Source organism: Filicampus tigris, chromosome 11 (assembly GCF_054856515.1).
Source record: "Filicampus tigris isolate MCC_2025a chromosome 11, RoL_Ftig_1.0, whole genome shotgun sequence".
Lineage (NCBI taxonomy): Eukaryota > Metazoa > Chordata > Actinopteri > Syngnathiformes > Syngnathidae > Filicampus > Filicampus tigris.
Window position 1 is genome coordinate 15,118,483 of NC_141227.1, and position 22,689 is coordinate 15,141,171.

Genomic DNA, 22,689 nt, shown 5'->3' on the forward strand with positions numbered 1-22,689 from the left:
ATTTTATGCATTTTCTCCTCTTGTACACTCCGATCCAGTTTGTTGGTATAGGAATGCACATTTGAGTTGGTTTGCAAACAATGAAAAGGAAATAAATTGTCTGCTAACATACAGGACGAACTTCATGATTTTCTTTCACTTTTGATATCAGTCCAACATTGGAGAAGGTTTCTTTGGAGTCTCATTCTTGTTTAAATCTTCAAAAGGTATGTTTGGAAGATTTATTGGGTCTACCAACAGAAGGTTTGTTGGCCTAATAAGTTCCAGATCATACGTGGAATGTAAACTTGGCTGAATTGAATCACTTTTTAGCATGGACATCCATGCACGGCAGTCTTGCCTTGACATTCCTCACCTTCCTTTCCTCCTCGCTATCGACCCGTCGACCTCCTGCTCGCACCTCTGTTGATGTTGAGGGACAAGTCAACAAATTAACCGTTTCCGATAGCAAACGCATCACACAACGCTCAACCTGTGCTGCAGTGACTCATCTAAAGATTGACAGATAAGCTCAGAGGTCAGCACACATGTACAATGTACACACATATATGCACCCGTACACGCCTGTAATTAACCTCCGGGCTACACTTGAAAATACAAGTTCATCACTGATGTGTGGACGTGTGTTTACCAGGCACTAACACCACACAGTTAGTCAGTTCACAGCTAGCTGCTTGATTTCATTGAAGGCTCAGAAAACTTTTACAAGTTTCTCCCAAGGCAAACAGCAACACATTTACACAACAACATCAGAGGCCGTGAGAGTCTTTCATATCACCTGGAGCTACCAAAAAGAGAACTGATTGAGTTGATTTAGGCATGTCTCAGTTTTCTACTTTAAAATAGTACAGTTGGAAACTATGAGAACCAAGAGCCTCAGTGTTAGCTCTAAAACAACGACAATGGTGGAGGAGAAAGAGGGTCTTCTTTACTCATGACGTGGTGACAAATATTCACAAGGACAATCAAGGCTGTAGCAGCAAAGTACGGACCGTGGAGTATAACACAACTGCATCCAGCGTGAAGGCACAGAAGGCTGAGATAAGGTTAGCATGTTTAGCCTTCAACATTACAATGATGATACAATGATCTTGCTTGACCGGTACGAAAAATAGCTAATTGTAATGCGTGCTTCTGTACTACTGTATGTACCGTTTTTTGAGAATCAAACCATCACCTCCATAATGGTATCTATTGGATGGCTTGAATGTCAAACATACATTTGGATCCAAAATGCAAATGAACTCATTTTGGAGATTCATACAGTTTTCTGGAAGTCGATGATAGTCTTCTTTCAAAGGTTCACCTCCAAAGCGACCACCAACATAAAGCTGGGTCAAAAACATGACCGCCAAATGTCGCTGTCAAAGTCAAACTAAAGGCCAGATGGATGTGTGTGTTCAGTGTGACGGAGATAGAATTCTAGCAATAAGTCATGCTGTCGCGCCACAAGGTGATAGCTTTATTAGCCTCCCGTAAACAAGCAAACGCCTATTGAGAAGATACCATATCAGAAAGGTACATTTGTGTATGTGTCTAATGGCCGGTCATGGTCAATGACAAATAGCAATCAATTTGGGTGTGTGCTTTGGGTTTCGGGCAAAGGTTGGAACACAAACACAAAAATGTGACAAGTAATTACAATATACTTGTTCAGCGTATGAATGGAACTTTGTGGGCATTTTTAAACATTAAGGCCTAACCTTGAATTAACCTACAGTATGTGCATGTTTGAGTAAGGGCAAGGGTCTATCAGCACATTAATGGCAGCCGATGATAGGTTGAGAGGAACAACTCAGTGACTGATGATGGCTGCTTCGACACCGAGGCAGATTGTGCCGAAAGAGAGCTAACGCTAATGATGCAACTGTTTTTAACACTTACTTGCCTAAAACGTCAGTCTTTAAAATTGGTTATATATAAAAACAACAACAAAAAAATGTGCATTTACCTATTAGGCTCCACAAGCATTCAATTGTTTTAGTATGCCTGTATAAAGATTTTCGTTTTTTTTTTTTTTTTTAAATCAACAGTTGAAACTGAGTGAGGCTGAATTAACAGTGCTTCTACTGGTTCCAGCCCAGCGATGCCTCAGTTGCATCAAGACACCATAAATCATTAATCAGCTCCACACAATCAACTGAGCTCTTCTCATCAGAATATTATGCTTATTTCGGCTGTAGACACTTTTTCGTCGGAACATGGCCTAAAACAATAAGTACAATAATGCTTAAGCACAACGGAGGAAAAAAATGAACTCACGGCTGTTATCTTCTGTCTCAGTGTTGCTCATATAAGCTCAGACCGACTGCTCATCAGTCGCGGAGACGGCTGAGGTGATGTTATCAATTCAGAAGACAACATCATGCTGCACACTAAAACTGGACATGCCACCACTGCACTATACACAATACACTTGTAGATTTCTGTTTCTTTTATCTTTGATATCAAATAACAATGAGAGATCAACATTTTTTTTTTTTGATGATGATGATGATGATGATGATGATATATATATATATATATATATATATATATATATATATATATATATATATATATATATATATATATATATTCAGTGGCAGGATAAAAACAACTTGATTTTGTGACAGAGGCTGACAATCCAAACTGGTACAATTTTTTAAGCAAGTAAGGCCTGGCCAAGTGTCAAGTTCACTGACAGTAAGTGTTCCTAACCTCATTCAAAAATAGTTGCAATGTTCCCTTTTAGCAAAATGTCTAGTTTAATCATATTTGAATCCAGGGACCAGGAAAAACACACTTTTCTTTCTCCTTTTTTTGACCCAGACCACAACTGGACTATGACTTACTGACTATTCTTCCACAACAGACAGACTCAAAAGTGCGACAGTGTCCAAGTGCTGTTGACCAGTGTTAAGCAAGTGTCATAATAGTTGGGGATAATCGCCAACAGCAACAAGGGATGACTGAGCAGAAATATTACCATATTTATCACAGTTACAGATTTTATTTTAACAACTTTAATTCCTGTTTTTGCTCCATTCTACCAGACTCGATCGTGTACTTTTCAGTGGACAGATTACATTACCGTAGTTTTGATATTTTGCGACTGGTGTTCAATCATCATTAAAACTTGGTTTGATTGCTTTTGATAGACTAATACTGACTGTTCATGCAAGTACCTCTATGAAAATTTAGCTTCAAATATTGCTTGTACAGTTATTGTAATAGGTTTTATGATGGTTAGGGTTTGGACTAATTATACCAAATATAACAGATGCCATTGAGTGCGGAGCTCTGTTTTGAAAGTCCACCACATATGAGGTCTCATGGAGGAATTGTGATTGAACTTGGAAGTACAGCACTACTATATTCGTAAACTCTAAAAACAAAGAAACAACAAATCCATTACTTATGTCACATGGTCAGATTTCTTCAAGCAAGCATGACAGGTCCATGTTGATAACCTTGGAGGAATACATGATCACTCTTTGTGAAATAAAGTCTCACCATATTACAGACGTGTGTACAGTAAGTGACAACAAACATAAGAGTTAATACACAGACACATCCTGTATGCATTAGGGAGGACACTGCTCCACACACACACATGCATGCACACACAGGCGGTTTTCAGTCTACAGGGTCAAAGCCAAAGAAGCGTCCATGCTCAAATGCTATAATTGCATTTTAGGAATCCCACACAAACACAATTTGCCCATTTCCTGCACTTCAAACAAACAAAGGAAGAGAAAAGAGGACTGAAAAGGACATTAGCTGGCCAACTTGTGTGCTATTTACAACCTGCAGCTTGTGCTACAGGGGAAAAAAGCCTTGGTTGCAGAGAAGTGACTTGCAATGAGAAAAAGGGGCAAGAAGTGGAGGAAAGAGAGGACGAAAGTGCAAAGCGAGAGCAGCGGGAGGGAGAAGGGAAACATTTGAGTGTTGGAGACCCAGGAATGTTAATCCTCTTTGTAAGTCTCCAGCAATGATTACATTTTTCTAATATCAGGTGTGACGAGAACTTAAAGGGTCATAAATGTGGGAAAAAAGATAACTCAAGTACATGCAAGACACCCAATCACAATCTACACATTATTTCAGCTTTTATTGGATATTACATACAATCATGCCCATGTAGGGTGCTGAATTTTTGTAATCCTCTTAATTATTCGCCATTAAAAAAAATTGGGCCGACGTGACAAACGAAATACAACAGGACTGCTGCTACTGTGTGAAATGGCCCGAGAAACAGGAGTGGAGGAGTCAGAGAAAACCACTTAGCGGCTACGCTACGCTAATCAGGGGTGAGAGGTCGGCGCCCAAACGGTGTGTTCTTAACCCCTGCACTTCCTGGAACACCGCGCTCCTCTCAGGAGGAGGATGAAGGAGACGAAGAGGAGCGGACATTTTCCACAGGCCGGGACTCCCACAGGCGCAGGACGTTTCGCTGTCTCCTCGTGTTCGACCTCCCTGCTCTTAGCACTCTCAGTGAGCTGCATCATTACCACGCATTTGTCGTAGCGAAAGTGAGGGTGGCCCGTGTGTGTTTGTGCGTGTGTGTGTGTGTTACAGGCTGGTGTCAACAGGGACACAGACTGGAGAAGTATTTCCTTGCCTGCCAGAGGTGAGGCGCTCTCACATGAGGGCTCAGACGTCATAAATCCTCAGTGTTTCTTTCCACGACCCCCTCTCTTTTTCTACATTTCTGTCTCTCAGGCCACACCATTGCCACAGTGTTGAAAATCCACCCCATTCATGATTCCTCTTCTAAGTGGCCCTGAGAAAGGTAACCACACACCTAACTCTGAAGGTCTCACTTTTACTCGCTACACCAGTGCCACACTGATGTCTTATCAAGTCTGCAAAATGGATCTATTTATTCCCTACGATAATAATAGGGAGGAACCTCTCATGTCAAGATAATAATTTTTTGCCCCTAGGAAATTCATCTGTTGCTTTGACCATCATAAAAGCTTTATGAAGTGTATAGGCAATGTTTTAAGTAACGTTAATGTAAATCATACAAGTGTAAAAATAAGGTACAAATGCGACCCTTGTGAGGATAAGCGGTATCGATTATGGATGGATGGATGTAAATAAGCAATAAGCAATAAGCTGTGTACTTAAGTTCAAGAATGACGACAAGAGAGACTGAAAATCTGAGATTTGTGCTTTTACTTTGGAGGCCAGTCCCTTCACATTAACACAAAACAAATGAACTTCCAGCGCATTCAGTTAATCCTCTTATATTATTACTGAAACTTTTTACCGAGCAGCCGAGACGGAGACATGTGTACTGATTGAAGAGATTTCACAGTAAGTTCCAGGTCCCGTTCTGTGGTTGTCATAATTCTTATATTTGCCATCACTGCTACCCTTCTAAGGTGATGTCCCAAAAAAGCCAAATAATCGCAATAATAATTGCACAACACGTGTGGAAGTAATCGCACAAGTCATTGTCATGTCGACTTTAGAGACTTCTTTTCCCCCCCAAATTTGGGTCGAACTCTGAATAGTTCCAAAATGTGCACTTTTTGCATGACTGTAAGACAATGCTGACGTGAAGTCCAAATACAAGGTTTTATGGTACACATATTTGATATGTACATTTTACAATAAGTTTAAACTCAGTTTTATATTGACACCATTTTTGGAATGTTGCGACATGTATGCATATAACTCTACTCTCACTATATACGTTCATTTAATTGTATAAGCACGAACTCAGTCCAGTCAGGGTATTGAAATTACAATAAAGATATTCTATCTTTGTTTCCACTATCAAATACATTAAAAAAATAAAATAAAATCTATACTAAAAATCATAATAATAACAAGTGAACCCCAGCTATTCATTTTGTCATAGGCATGAAGTCACATCACGTTTTGCACGGTTCACAAAGCTTATCTATCACCACTCTAGTCGAACTAGGCCGCCGGACTACTTTGTTTGAAGGTGACTGTGGACATCCATAGGAGATTTTTCACACGCTCTCACATGCTTCTTTCTCCCTCTATATACATATATATATATACATATATAATCCTCCTCCCAGCCCTGATCATTAACATTCTCACACTGAAGTACAGTTTTATCACGTCAGGCGGCCCTTTGAAGCTGATCCGCGCCAGCCCTGTTTGCGCGCTCACCGCACGGCCATCTGAAAGATTTAAAAGGCCACTAATCTGATGAGAACTGCGAGGTACCCTGACATCCATCAGCACAGCACCTATGTGTGATCGACTCAGAAAAAGATGAGCTAAAGCATCTGGACGGCGCTCTTTGAGATCAAGAGAGTCTCGATGTGTCGAGTAAGTGGCTGATAAGTCCCAAGCTGTCACCTCTGGGCAGCATGGCTCAGTCGTTAGCCCTTGCACGTTCCACACATTCTTTGAGGAGTAGGGGATTTCCCATTGCAAACAGTAATGCAAATTTCAACATCACAGTAATATTGACCGATAACCAGGATAATTAAGTAAGGGCCTTCTACTGGGACACACAGTATTATATTACACATGACTGCCCTCTTCTGGAAACACAATTCCTTTTGTGGTATCATCTTAAGAAAATCACTTTTGTCTACTGTCAGGGATTCGATTTTGAAAGGGTTCACAGTTGCTTAAATCTAAGGCCAAATTTTGTAGCCACTGAGGCGCCATTTAGGTTTGCACTTGCCTCATGGCTGTAAGACCATGCTGATGTGTATTATCTATCTATCCATCTATCTATTCTAATCTATTCTATTAATTGATTCAGATTTTTTTCCTCATGGTAAAATATGTCTATTTGAGGTGGGGCATTCATTTCTTTAAGTAGATGGCACACCAGGTGATTAATTGCAGCACCGAGACTATTTAATTGAGACCTCTAATTAGGGATAAATAAAAGTAAGAAGTTGTCCAACTCTAAGATGGTGTCTATTTGAGTTGAGACGCTCATTTGTCAAAGTCATTCTTACACTGAATTTATTAGAGAGTTGAGGCCTTTAACTGACACTAAACGGTATGTACACGACCTACTCTATTTCAGAGATATTTACTTAATTTCTAAGGAAGATTTAATTTGAGAGAAGGCATTCATTTATTGAAGAAAACAATACATCTCGGAATTGAGGAAGTGTCTAATAGAGTAAAGTTAGCTATTTATGGTATGTTTTTATTTTGTATTGTTTATATTCTTAGGTTTAATGAGCAATTGATTGTACGGGTTTATCAGACCATGCAATGGTATGTATTTTGGAGAACCCGAACCCTCTTTTCCATTAAGGACTTTTTTCAGGCTTCTGATTAGCTAAAATGCCCTTACACTAAGGATTCAATGATCTTAACGTGTTGGATGTTGTAGGAATGCTGGGAAGCTAAAATGCTAGGGAGGCGGGGCCAGCAGCAACAGCATCATCATCAAAAATTAAAGAGTCATGGAGTGTGTACAGTATGAATCATCTAACTTGTGGAATACTGACCTCATCAACCAGTCACTGTTTAAAGAGTTACATCAACAAGCCACCCCCCCAAATCCCCACTGCCACGACTTGCAAATTTTCTGACCTTTAATTTCACTTTCAGCCCACCCACCCCCTACTCTTTTCACTTCCTCCATTGCCAGTGGAAGAAATGAGGGTCACTTGAATTGGCGCATGTGGCCCTTGGCACACTTTTTTCATTTCATTCCCTGGGCAAACAATCTCCACAACACGAGCTGTTGCCATGACAGTGCTGCTGAGTAAATAAGAGATGGAGAATATGTCATAAGAGAAAGTCTATATGTGATTGTTTGGAAAGAAAGGTCAAGTGTGTGTGTGTGTATGTGTGTCTTTTTGCCACTTTATGTACTGCACCCTTGGGAGTCTAACTTGGCAGACCATCATGGACAGTGCAAACACACACTGACATCTTTATTTCAGTTACCTAGCTTGCCAGACACAAACACATACGTATTGCTCATGGACACTTGCTAGTAATGCAACATTCTGTGAATTTTTAAGGAATAGAAGTGAATTAACTCACAATTGCAGGTTAGTCTACAATAGGAAAAAGTTTAAATGAAAAATAAGAAGATTGATAGAATATTGAGTGTTTCTAATGTTTTGCTCACCTAAGCAAAACGGAGGACAGAGTTACTCCGTTATATTGCTATTTTAGACGGATATAGTATGTCTCTAACTTGTTAAAGCAAAGCTCACTAGGTCTACACATTCAAAGAGTTCACCCACTTTCAAGGTCAGAAAATTCCCACTTCCAAGATGTGACAGGAAACTATGCATACAAACTGAGTCTTTCCACTGGCCGGGTCATGGAGAACATAACCTGCAGACCTCCGAAGAAGTGCCTGGCTTCATATCACACACTCCAGCTGTAAATCTTAGCTTTCCTGATGTATTTCTGTTATAGTTGGCGTCGCTGTGTGTGCATGACTGTGAATATCTGTGTGTGTGTCAATGTAACATGGAACAACAGCCTTTTTGTCTTGCACAAATTCTGAGCCCAACGTGTGTGCCCTGTGTTATTTAAATAGAATACATTTTGAAATTAAAAAATATATATGATCGGATAATTAGGTTATAGTCTGATTGGAAGGGTTTGATGCATGCTGTTGTCATATTTATGAATGAAATACGATGACACACACCACATGTTCATGGAGCTCAGAATCTGCCTGCCTGCATCTCCATTAAATTCCCCAAAATAGTTTTACATGATCTGTGCCAATAAGCATAACATTTTGTCAGCTTTCACGCACCAAATTGTCAGGTGCGTCGCACGCCTTTTATGAAAATCAGGATACGGCAATTTTTACACTTATGCACAGCTGCTCCGTGTACGAATATAGAGCCCTGTGTAACCCCCCCCCCCCAAAAAAAGTTAAAAATTCAGCCAGTTCATGCAAAATTATGGGCTTTACTATGATTCCGTAAAAAGAGACACGTTGTAGCTTTTACACAATCCAGAACTCTGTGGTGTACTTTACCCATAAATCAGAGCTAAATACGCCATTGGATTAGTTCAGTTGCATGGCAGAACAGCACTGCATCATTATCCATGAAAATGCAGCAACACCGTGATCCATTGAACTCATACAATTTATATGAGGCATGGCCCTGCCCCGCCCGTGCATTCGGTTCTCCTGGGCGGGGTCCAGCTGGCCCTCTATCACGTACTTAATCATCCGGGCCCCAATGAGCACATCTGGAGCTCTAACAAAGATCTCCGGGCCTGAGGCGAGTCACAGTGCGGCCCGTTGAGGTCAACACGTGCTCCAGCACCTGGACTACGAAAGACGAGCCAAAAGGATTAACGAGCATACAGTGATGTTAGTGATGCTAGTTTGGCGACCAATCAACCATAAATTTGTATCTTAGGTCAGTTTATATGATGCGTGTGTTTGCCTATATTGATGGGTGGATTGGTGGGTGACGGATGGATGAGTCGATGGATTGACAGATGGATTATGAATTATGGATGGATGGACGGACAGATGGTTGGACTGACAGATGGATAATGAATTATTCGGTGGATGGGTGGATGGATGAATGGATGGATGGATGAATGGATGGATGGATGGATGGATGGGTATATGAGTTGATGGATTAATGATCTACTATTCTTGGACACATGAGTGGATGGACGAATGAATTGATGGGCAGGTGGATGATTGATAAATGGGTTTACTGAATTAGTAGCTAAATGGATGGTGGATGTGTAAATGAATGGATGGATTAATGGATAGATAGATGTACAGTATAGATTGATGAATCATGGATGATCGATGGTGTTATTAAATTAATGGATGGATGGCAGATGGGTAAGTAGTGAGTGGGTGGCTTGAACGAGTATATGGATGGTGGATAAATTGATATATGAATGGATGGATTAGTGGTTGATAGATGAATGAATTTTGGTTGATCAGTGGATGATGGCTGGTAGATTGAGTTAGTGGATGGATGGTTGGATTGGTAAATGATGGTTAGTCAACAGGGTGATGATGGATGAATGAGTGGATGAGAAAAGAGAATGGCTTTGGTGAAGTGACAAGTGACAATAGCACTGTACATGTTTTATATGTAATACGGCTCAGTGATTCAAATGCAATCTTGTTTTCTCAAACTTCTTACAAATGAATATCTACCCTCCAACTCTCCATGTCCTTTTCCTGCTGTGTGATGCCAAGGAGTGTCAAATTGGATTTTGGGGCACAGTTGATTGCGCCCCATGGATTCCGCTAAGCAACAATTGACTTAACCAAGAAAAACAATTAGAGTAATTTTGGTGATCTATACCAGATAATTAGTTACATTCAAAGTAGTAGGACTTATCAAAGTTAATGTAGAGTCACTACATTTAATCAAAAGGAGCAACTTTGTTAATTCCCCTACCCCCCAAAAATGTTAAAATATGACTTCAAAATTACTTAAAAGCGTTTATGTTGATAATTAGACCGTGGAACAAATTATTTTCCTTGTTTCCTATGGGAAATCTGAACAAACGGAAGGTGGACCAGCAGCTTTGAATGAATTGTGCTTGACCTCAAAGTGTCCGCTGTATCCCGTATTTCCAAGCTGACACGACACGATCAATGCTCACATCAATCTTGACAAATTCTTTTCAAGTATGATGAGGGCGGATGTTCTTTTCAGATAGCTGAACATCTTCCAGAGTGATACTTGCTCCAAAAGACATGTCAGTATGAAATATGCACAGTTTCCAGGGCACGCACACAAGTGTGCTTCTACAGATGCACTCGTCGCAGCCACATCGCACACAAAGACGGCAGCATTTCCGCTTTCAGACCTACACTCACCTGAGAGGCATTAGCAGACATACAAACACAAATTACATGCTGATCTCAATATCATCTCACATTTTCCCCGCTGTGTGTCCACCTGAGAGACATAAATCATTGAAAGCAGGCCCACTGAGCTAGTGCCAAAGCCAGTCACACAAAAGCACACTTCTGAGAGAACCAACTTGGCACAGATGTCAATCATTTCTTGGCAAAGGCTGAGTAGAAAAGTGTAGGAAATTATGGATATTGAATTAGTGGAATAACAGTCTTCAGTCACAGTCGCACAAAGCACACATACAACACTGAGGTAGGTGTGTGTCTGCGTGTGTATGTGTGTGTGTAGGCTTCAGTGGTAATTGTGTTTGATGGCCACTTCCATCTCTTATTTGAATGTATACGGCGGAATATTAAATGTTCTGTTTGGCCATTTGGCTGACCTGAAGGACCACTTTGTGAAGTGAACATGCTCATAAGTTATTGAAATGTTTCACAGAAATGGTCCAAGATGAAGCATTGAATGTGTTTCAACTGAACCTAAATGGCGCTATATGTTTTCTTTGAGCATATTTTGATATTCAACTTTTTGCCCTTAGTTCTAAAGTAAAGTGCTCAATATTTGGAAGGGAACGTATTAGTCTACTTGTCTGAAATAAAATGACCCACTTTAAAAGTAAAATAAATGGAGACTGGTGGAAGTGGCTTGTAGCTGGTAGACAGAAATGCTAATGGAAGCCCGTTTAAAATGATAGGTAGACCGGCCTATAGGCGATTGCTATTTGGTCCGACCGGACAAAAAGACGGATAGACGGACGTCGTAAGGGTACCCGGCTGCAGGCGATGAACGGACAGGGAAATTTCAGTAAAATGCCCAGCTATGTATGTATATCTATCTATGCAACCTAGCACACTTACCAGTTGAAACCAGTTAACACCGTGGAGTCATAAATTGTCACATGGGTGAGGAAGAGCCATCCTCCTGTGTGGGGGCAGCCAAGACAGTATTAGAGTAGGAACAACTTTGGACAGATAAGACCTTCTTTCCCATCCGGCAGAAAAGACCTCGACGGCTGTGTCTCAATCTTTCTGAGAATATACAGTCTTCTGGTAATTACTATTAGTGTAGTGAGCATTAAAGACAAAAACGACCGGTAAAGGTTCACTCAGAACTTTTCAAAACTAAAAAGGAAAAACCTTTCCGTGGGTTGACGTGGCTGAATAAGCATGTCGGAATCATATGGTCTTTGTAGATATGAGGCTTGGCAAAGCACTTTGGGCAACATATGGTGTACATAAAGCACTATATAAGTACACTCCATTTACATTTACCATTATGATCAAATTGGATTTTTCAACATACGTAAGTAACCCATTCGAGTTGATTTTGGATTCGCTGCTTGAATGTAAACAAATAGCAAATGCTGGATTCTTTTGCAGTACTCTTAGGTCTCAATTGCAAAAGTTTTATTCAACGTTAGTAGAAATTTTACAATAAAGCTTTTGAGGTTCCACTCTCTGTATTAATGTATGTACTTTTACATGTATTTTACCGATACTTTTACCTCCTTCTTCTCATCCACCAAACCTCATAAACCCGTCGACATGGAGGTCTACCTAAGCTCCTTGGACGTCCGTTTCCTGTATCTTTATTCCACTGCACATGATGACATGATCCTCCGGTGGCTTTATTCTCAATCCCCCCAGAGATTCATAACAAGGATACCAGGATGGAAATAAAGCAAAGGGGAAGCCATGCCAACAAAACATTAGTCTGTCTCGGCTTTCATTTGATTTAGCTGTTGCTCTTGTGGTCAGTGCAGGCTGAGCTCAGTGTTTCCTCTTTGCCAACTTCTTCCTTGAGCGATTTCCTTTTTTTAAAAAAAAATCTTTTTTTTGATTTTTTATGGAGATTTGAAGGAAGCGTGCAAGGTAATATATCACTTCCTGTTCCTGTGTTGACTCATTCATGATCTAGCTAAAGATGCTGTTAGAATACAAGGAATATTGGTCCAAGTTCACCTTCTATGCGCACATTGTGAAAATATGGAGTTGGTTACAAGAAATTGCACTCTTATGGGAAGACTTTGTACAAGATATGAGTGTTCTGTTGCGCTGCCCTCAAAGATAAATACATGTTTTTTTTTTATTTTATTTTGTACACTAAAGTTAAAATGTCATGGAAAACAATACAATTTGGTATGGACATTTACCAAAACAGGCATACGATCAGATAATGTCTTTGGCTTTAGCTTTAGATTTGGTGAAGCAGCATTTGAACCATTCTTACATACTCTGTTCATGGTGAACATCCATGTTTATGATCATGAGTTGGCTTCTGCTTCATTTAAATCTGACAGCAGCTGCGTTGTTCGTCAGAAGATCTATACTGTATTCTTTGTTGGCTTTATGCAATGTCTTTTCCTTGCAAGAATGATAAAAAATGACGTCTCTTTGGGTTACCCGTGTTTATTACAACAACAGTATAAAACTGTGCAATGCTAACTATGCAACTAACAATAATTGCGTTTCATCGTTGGACACTATTTATTTCATACATTTAGGTTGGCCCTCCGAGGCCTTTCCCAAAGTGTCCCTAACAAACATGAGATCAGATTGCACACACGAGCGCAAGCACTCAGCGCGTCAGTGCAAAGTGTCTCAATTTCAGGCAGACATCTGTAATGAGCACTGAGTCATTTGCAAGTAATGCATGCAATTATGGGCGACCAGGGGGAAAAAATGGCGTAAATCAAAACTCCAAGTGATATCTGAGAGGGAAACTCCAGTGTGCCATCTCTGGCCACCATATCTTTAATTAATGCAAGTTTAAATGGAAGCACTCAACTGCATCGTGCATCGTAAAGACTTGCTGATGTTTCAACTAAGCCATTTTTTATGAGACTCCTTCGGGCTGCTTCTGTGCTGAGTCAGCCGTTGGACTGATTAGGCAGTCTACTGCCACCCTGTGACTTCAGATGCATTGAACAGCAGAACAGGCAAATGACAAATACATTTACAGTATCCAGTATTCTGGCCTAGAAAGACCTTGGAGTCATTTAAGGTCATATGAGCTATATTCATTTGGATTGTATCTTCATTTTATCATATTAGGTTTTGTATAAGTATTTCTGTGTATTACTTTCAATATATTAAAGTGTTTGAATTGATTCTACAAAATGCATCACTGTGTTATATGTATTATTTTCAATACAACAGAGGGTAAAGCAGCAAGCGGATGCATGACTAAAATCGAAAAACAAAAATAATACCAAATAAAATGATCAATACAACAAAATAAATGTACAGCAATTCATAAAAATATGATATACAATGACGTTTCTTTTTTTAATGATAAGTATTAAAAAATATTGAATTGCTGAAGTCATACACTATTTTTTTTGCATATTTGACAATTCTTTCATTTTTTTTTACAGGTATTATTTTATGTAATTGTGGGCATTGCGTTACAAGGTGAACAGTGTATGTTATATTTTTTTCCCTGTCATGTTGCTAAAACTGTCTCAAGAAGGCTTTTTTTTTTTAAATACAGCTATTAGATTGCATGGGATAGGCCCCATTTCATGCTTGCTATGGTCACTGGAAATGCAATGTGTCTATTCCTCGACTAGGTGGCAGTATATAGCAGCAAATAGAGAAAGACAAACCCTAAAAACTAAACCTCTATAAAAAAAAAAAGAACCACAGTGACTCCAAATTACATACATACATACACACATACATACAGTACATATAGGCCCGGATAAGAAAATAATGTTACTTTGAAGTGCGACACTTGAATGAATCCTATTCACTCTATATTTTGTGTGAGATAAAGATAAGCATTTAAAACAGCACCCTCCAAAGTGCCACCAGACAGACTGTCATGCATATTCACGTTGTTCAGGTGTTGTTGTCGTTGTAATAGAAATGCAGCTGCACACATGAGGTGGCAGGTATGGTGTTTAAAGCGTGTGATTGATAGAGGCCTGTCTGCCTCACCAGCGTGAGTCACGTTAGCACGGTAACTTCAACGTCACCATGTGACAAAACAAACAACAATCAGCAGGGTTTAAGAAACATCCAACAAAATGTACTGTATGTGTATTCAAGAAGTATAGTATGTATAACAATATGAGAACATACAGTATATGTCCTTGGTAGCAGTAGCAAATACTGTAAGTAAACTGCAAATACAGTACCGGTACATTTAAATTTATTATAATATTGTGATTTTGTAACTATTATTATGAAGTTAGCTACAATATGCCTCACCTCAACAGAAACCTGGTACTCCTTGAGTAAGAAAATGCTCTTACATCTCAATCAAAACTGAGCATTATCACCTTTATAAAGGCAGAGTATTTGTATGGGATCTTATGAGATAATGTAAGTGGTCATAATGTTGTGGCCAGACTCTATATGATATTATACTACTAGAAATCAAAGTCATGAACATGTTTTTTTTATTTATTTTGAAACTGAAATATAAGAGCGGCGTTCTAATGCATTTGCTGTGTTTTTAAAGTGTTGGAGATTAAGAAATTAAAGATTAATCACTTCATTTAACTGGCTTGTCTAGTGTCCAATGTGGTGACAAATTTGCATTAACATTGATTTAGCACTGTAATTGCACTATACAGCATGTGCTCAATGTACTGTACTCTCTCTGTTACACTTTGTGAGCGAGCCAAGTGTGAGAGCTGCTGATGTCCATGAAATCAAACCTGCATCTCCAAATCACTCTCTGCTTATAAACAACTTATTAAGTAGAGCTTGAGTCTATATTTGTGGCATGATTGCCTTCCAGTCATTTAGCAGCACCTCTGTGTGTGTGTGTGTGTGTGTGTGTGCGCGTGCGCGTGTATTGCGGAGTTAATTATCCATTTGACTTGTGGTAAATACATTTGGAGTCATTATTCTCTGAGCTGAGCCTTGCCATTTTGGTCGCATCACATATAATGGGCGGTGCCTGAGGGCTGCCCCCCAAACCTTGGATGCTTCTCAAGCAAGTACAGGCCGTACCCCCCTGCAGATGCCAAAGCCTGACACACAGAACTGAAGCCGACGTCACAAAAATGGTTACTTTTGAAATATCCTTTCACACATAAACATGCTCGTACTGGTATCTAAATATAAACAGTCCCTAGGCAATGTAGTTTGTGGATAGCTGCGAGTAAAAATCTGGTGCATCACTTTAATCTCTGCTGATTTGCCTTTACCCTTGAAGAGTGTGTTTTCATGCGCCTTTGCTTTTACGCCCTGTTTCATGTGTAATGGAGCCATGGTCCCACTGGTGTTGTTTTTTCATGGACAATGAGAATAGAAATATATTTTTTGAATGTGCATTTGAGGGGTGGCTTTTAAATCATACATTCTGATGTATTCATTATTCACTGTATCCTCAAAACACCTTTCCTTCTTATAAGTCTACTGTAATAAAATAACATATTTGAACTCATATATACTACATATATCATATATATACATATACATATATATATATATATATATACATGCATACATACATATATACATATACTGTACTCATACATGTATATATACATATATACACATATATATGCATATATATATATATATACACATATATGTATACATATATATACATATATGTATACATATATATATATACATACATACATATATATATATATATATATATATATATATATATATACACACAGACACACACATATATACACACAAATGAGGAGAAACTCTATAGAAAATATATTGATGGATAAATTTGCCTTCCAAGGACAACAAGGACATCAATTGCTATCACAGATGCACTAAAACAAAGTAGAATCTATCTTCTTGTGGTTGCTTAAGTGTCTCTATCAAATATACATGCCGTGCAGTGTTCACATGCTTGTACAACACTCCTTTGTGGTTTAAAACAAACAATATAGCAATGTCATGCGCTACTGGTCTTTTGCTCCAGTCGAACAAGCTTCCGCCGTGGTTCTATCATGCATCTCACTACAAGTACCATCGTTTGGGCTTGTAAATGCTGCAAAACCCCGCAGAATGAACACGGATCTTGCACTTTAATGAGAAATAGCAAGAGGCAAACCACAACTCTGGCTCACCCTCTTGTGCTACCTCTCTCCCGGCCGAAACACGCACACACGCACAATAGCCCAAAACACCTGACAATCACTTAAAATAAAAATACAAAAGCCTTTGTCACGCAGCTACGTCAGCTGAATCGCTCTTACTTGGGGGAGAGTTGGCCACAGGCAACAGTGCATGTTATGTTCGGAGGACTGACTTCAGCAAGGAGAAAAATGAAAAGCCATACAAAGTGCACATACACACACACACCCGCGCACACACGCAGACACACACACACTTCCTGTCCGCTCTCTTTAGACCGGTGCTGGCACTATACATCCTCGGGCGTGCCTGAGCTGGTGGTTTGATAAATTGGCCCTTTCATGTCGTCGGTGTGCATTGTGTCAGTGGGTTTGTGGGTATTAGCTTCCTTGTGTGTCCATGATCGTGTGTCCTAGCGTGTGCCTGAGTACATTGTCTGAGCCGTGAAGTGCCACCGAGGGCCGCCGTCAAAAGCCTCTGAAAGCGTGTAATGGGCACCCATTTACCCACGAATGATCACACATGCACAGCCTTGGGATAAAGTTGCCATTTGAAGTAGATTTCGGGCTAATCGAACAAGAAATATACTGTGTGTCCATACTGTATAAAAACAGTTAGGGGGCATATAGTCATTTTTCCTCTCTACACTCAGTCTAGGAATGGTTATCGTTCGCTGTGGCTCAAATCGCAAGTCATTCTGGGATTTCTTATGGTGAAATAATGTCTTCTTGCTGTTCACACATTCAGCTTCCTCCAAAATGCTTTGCTCTTCCAATTTGCAGCAGTTGGGATTTGCTCGGTTGTTCAAATAAAGCCACCAGTGTCTCCCCATGGGCTGTTAATAATGTTGATGAAGTTTCAAAAAGGTTCTGGGTCATAAAGTCTTGTGCTGGGGAATTCTGCTCATCTAGTTTAATTTTAGAGAGTAAAAGAGTAAGAACCTTCATACCATACAAAAAGAGCATGACAAGACAATGTTATAGGTCCTCCAAAGGTTGTTCAATTTGACTTAAAGCCAAAACGCCTGGAGAAAACATGCCTCAGTCAAAAGTCAAGACATGGAGTTCAAACCATCAGACTTGAGACTTGGGTGTATTTTTTTTATGATGATACCACAAAAGGGTTCCCGTGATTGCAAAGAGGAAGTGTGAAGATAATCATTGAACAAGAAATGCGACTTATTGCGACATTGGTGTGGATGCTCAGCACAAAACAAGTAATTTAATTCATGCTAACAACTAGCTTAGAATTGATCAGTGGAGCATGCCAAAATGGCATATTTTTACTACCATGGAAACTGACGTTTTTGATCCACAAAACTGTGTGTACCAGTCACTCAGCTCAACAAACAGGCGACCTATTCACTTCATTTTCATCTTAGTACCTCCAGACAATGCGTGCAGTTATCACACAATATGAAAACGATATTCAAATGAACAAAATATCATTCCCTAGATTAGAACTAAAGTCAGTGTACTGCAGAATAACAAATTGTACTACTGCATTAATGTGAAGCCTAATGAGCAGTAGGGATGTAATGGTACGCTAAATCACATTTCGGTTCGGTTTTTGGGAAACTTCGGTTCGGTATATTTTCGGTACAAAAAACTGTTTTTTTTTTAAATGTTTATTTTGAAAAGATGACAAGTAAATGGTACATTTTTTTTGAAAAAAAAAATAAAATAAAAGCGAACCATGCGGGTGACATCCTAATGAATTACACCAGAATAAAAAATACACTAGCAATAAAAATCTCTTATTTTTGTAAATTATCAAGACACTGAAATCTTTAAATACTCAGCAGCAACGTTGACGTTTTTGCTCCCTCGTCTAAGAAACATTCACAGTCGGATGATGCCGTGCATGTTAGACGTGCTAGCTGGAACATAGCCGCCAATCTCATGTAGCAATGTCGGCACACAACTTTGGGACTCCTCCACGCACCTTTACCCTTTGGCAATTTTAACAGGAAAGCCAGAATGTTCCCAAAAAGAGACCGCAGTGTACGAGAGGACCTTCGAGCTTTGGCTCTTTTCTGGCTCTCTTTTTTGTGCCGCTACCCTCCTCTCCCGCATGCAACAGTCAGTAGCGCCCGTGCGTAAACTCGCGCTGCTAATAAGTGGACCGAACCGAACACAAGTGGACCGAACCGAACATGCCAGACTGAAACGTATTACCGTATTATTATTATACGTGTACCGTTACGCCCCTAATGAGCAGCATAAGACAACAGTACATTACCTGTTGTTGACTTGTCTGGATGGGAACTTTCTGTGGTGGAAAAAGTGAAATATCTCGGTCACATCATCAGCAGTGATACCTTTGACGATGATGCCATTCAAAGGCAATATTGTAAACTGTATGCACAAGCTAATACACTGGTATGAAAATTTGGAACGTGTGCAGGACAAGTGAAAAAAAGCTTGGTTGAAAGCCTACTGCACATCACTCTATACTGCCCCCTGTGGTGCTGCTGTACAAATTCTAAATTCAGAAAGCTTCAGGTCGGATAAAATGATGCGCTGAGGCTTCTGTTGAAGGTCCCTCGTTGGACAAGTGCCGGTCTGCAGTTTGTGCAGAACAATGTAACGACATTAAATGCTGTCATATGAAATTTTGTATTTGCATTTTTCAATGAGAATCATGGACTCACAAAATGAAACAAGTGTTTTTATAAGGCCTGAGTGGAGCAGTGTAAGGTATACCTCTGTGCTCCGGAGGAGCTGGAGAGGGAGCTTGTTTGAACTATAATTGTATAGCTTACTCTCTGTTTGTCCCTTTTATGTTATTTTATGGACCTTTCTTGAGGCTAAAATAGAGATTGATTGATTTATTGATTGTATTTTTATAAACGCATCACTAATCAAAGATTGAAGACTTCATGATGTCAGTTCTGTGTATCCTTTCTTTAACTATATGACAAATACGTAGATGAAGGTAAAGAACATAAATCTTTGGCTTGTCATGGACATTCTGGATTTATGTTCAGCTTCTGAATATTTTGCATAATATTCCTGTGGTTTGTGTCCTAAAGCTCATATTTACAAATTCGCAGAGAGCACTATTTTTTTCTTGAGAGCTCTAGATCTCAATTAGGCCTTGCAAGAGTTTTGCTGATCAAGCTTTGTGACATGGAGAGGATTACCAAAGAGCACGTCATTTACACTGTGTTTTTTGCCACCTCTTTTTGTAGTTTCCAATTAAGTTGGGATGTTTGCCAGTCTTTCATGGCAATCACCCAACCATCAACTTGCTTATGAGCATGGGACCTAACCTTGCCCTCCGTCCACAGATTCTCAATCTGGGATTTGAAAGGGAAACTCAGAATCTTTATTTTGGTGTCTTCCAAAATGTTTGGGGTCATTGTCTTGTTTGAAGAACCAGCAAGATCAACCTAAACAACCTACACATCTCACCCTGGCCCCGTTTCCTGCGAGTGAGGTAGCGCAACAGTCCCACAGTATTATGCTCCAAATTGTATTTTTTCACCTTAGGAACAGTGTCATACTGTTGAAGGTTTTGCTATTGCTTTGCCAACCAAAAGCAGCACCCAAAGCACATTCCAATGTTACCTATTTTCGTTGGCAAACTTCAGTCAGGCTTTGATGTACTGATCTGAAAGCAATGTCTTTTCTTTCTTTGAATACGACCATTAAGAACACGATTATGTTGAGCCCTCTTAGGTAAAACATCAAATCCAGAGGAAGCCAGATAGCCCCAATCACCTTTGCCGACATGCAGGTGTTCTTATTAGGATCTCTGATTATTTTTTCCCTCCAAAGACTTGCAATGATGCAACACTTAGGAGCCCAAAGGAAAAAAAAAAAGACTTGGAATCCTCCCCTCTAAAATATCCACTATTTTTTGTCTAGGTGAGACGAGTTTATTTGCTCTTGTTATTATGATATAAAATCTTACCATCATTTTAGAGCAACTCTAGAGTAGTCATAGTCAATCAAGTCGGTTAGATGACACAAATCTTTCTGCTTGGAGTCACTTAAAGGTGACATGTTATGCATGTTAAATAGCACAATCCGATTCAATGAAATGAAGTGCCAGGTGTAGACACCTCCAGGAGAAGTAATTCTCCTCTGGACCTGTCCCGGTGGGTCACAGCAGAATCCTCCACTGCATCGCCTCCGGGAGTCCTTCTCAGGTCTTGTCCCAGTTTGTTGATGCATAACCCTCACAGCAATAGTCTCACTCCCCAAGCAGGAAATGAAGGTGGAGAGGAGAAGTGGTAAGAAAACAGGCCAAAATCCGACTGTCAATGGGTGAGAGAGGGCAAGCAACTAGTTGCATACTAGTTGTATGTAGAAATAAATATGAAGTCAAGTTTTAAGGATTTCTAGAGAGGCAGCCACTCTGCTTACTGCATGTTGGGCATCCCAGAGTAGTGGAGCCTGAATGTGAAAGCCCTAGAACTTGTTGACTTACATTAAGCACTCAGAATCACCTACAGACCACAATGATGAGTGCAAGGTCGTACTACAATCTCAAGATAGGAAAGGGCTAAGCCAAGTAATGTCTGAGTAACAAAACCTTAAAATCATATCTCAGATGGACTTAGAGGCAGTTGGCCATAGTGGTAATATAATCAAACTTGCGATACGAGTCTTGCTTCAGCATGTACTAACTTTAGGCTTATAACTCTCCACATAGGAAGACTGAAAGACAGCATGTTACAATAGTAGAGGCGCGATGTAATACACGCATGAATGATGGTCTACTGATGTACAGTGAAAACTGTGCAATATGTGGCAGGCGACAGGCTTGCAAATGATGCAATGAATGCTTCAAAACTACTCCCCACGAAAAAAAAAAAAAAAAAAATCCCTCCCACTGAGTTCTTTGCTTTCATTTTCTCTGCCTAAAGCAGGTTTGTGTCCTGTGGTGTCATTGTCTCCCATCACCCCAAACCATATTTATTGTTAAACAATGTTGTAAATGATGTAAACATTGGACAGTATTTCAGTCAAATGTTCAGTAGTGGGGTTTAGCATTTGTACCATAACTCTATCATGACACACTTTCACCTGTAGGCACAGCGTGTAAAGTTGACATGGAAAGGGGGGGGGGGCTGCGCACGACTACTATGAGTCACGCAGTCCACGCTTTGTGATCATTTTATATAATCCATCTAATATCAGCGTGGGTGCAGTAACCCACTCATTCGCCCGGTGCACCCACTCACGGTGGCATCTCCCTCCTGCATCCAAAGTGAACGCACACACAAGCGCGGGCGCGCATCGTGCACGCGAGTCGAGGGCTCTCAGTCCTTTCATTCATCCCAATGAAGGCTGCGCACATCATCATCATCATCATCATCCTCCTCCTCCTCCTCCTCCTCTCTCTCCTCCCCCTCGTCGTCACCCCCCACCCTTTCTACGGGGCTGGGATATCTTCCCAGCCAGGCTCCAGTCTCTCCCCACCACAGTTCACGGTGCGCGTGTCCGAGTGGAGGATCATGACCACGGCGCTGCGCTTCTTGCCTCGGCGGCACACGGCAGAGAGGAGCCGCTAGAGGACACGCTTCACTCTACCGCGCAACAAGAGAGGACTTTACGTGAGCGTGCGTGTGTATCGCGCGCAGGGAGAGGACTGCCAAGGGACAATAAAAGTGCTTTTGGCGCGGTTTCATCCGCTTGACGGATTTGTACGGTGCAGGTGCAGCGGTGAAGACACTCGGCTGGCGGATGGTTGTCGAAATTGAAGAGAGCAGTCCCCTCTGCAAGGTGAGACTTCAACTTACTCAATAGTTGCATGAATGGCTTATTCATGATGCTTTCCTGTCATTTCACGAC

At 40.3% G+C, this 22,689-nt stretch overlaps 2 protein-coding genes across 3 annotated transcripts in view; one reads left to right on the top strand and one right to left on the bottom strand.

Annotated features, from left to right (window-relative positions):
- The window catches only part of LOC147139901 (golgin subfamily A member 7B-like), an 80,528-nt gene extending 61,211 nt beyond the window's left edge, over positions 1-19,317 (bottom strand). For both annotated transcript variants that reach the window (XM_086044654.1, XM_086044653.1), the window contains exon 1: positions 19,127-19,317. The gene's annotated coding sequence lies outside the window, so the exon portion shown is untranslated. The remainder of the gene's footprint in view (positions 1-19,126) is intronic.
- Positions 19,318-22,203: 2,886 nt separating this feature from the next.
- Positions 22,204-22,689, top strand: part of LOC147139903 (zinc finger matrin-type protein 4) — a 61,706-nt gene continuing 61,220 nt past the window's right edge. Inside the window, exon 1 of the mRNA XM_086045907.1 lies at positions 22,204-22,620. Coding sequence (XP_085902033.1) covers positions 22,582-22,620 — 39 coding nt within the window. The 5' untranslated portion in view covers positions 22,204-22,581. The remainder of the gene's footprint in view (positions 22,621-22,689) is intronic.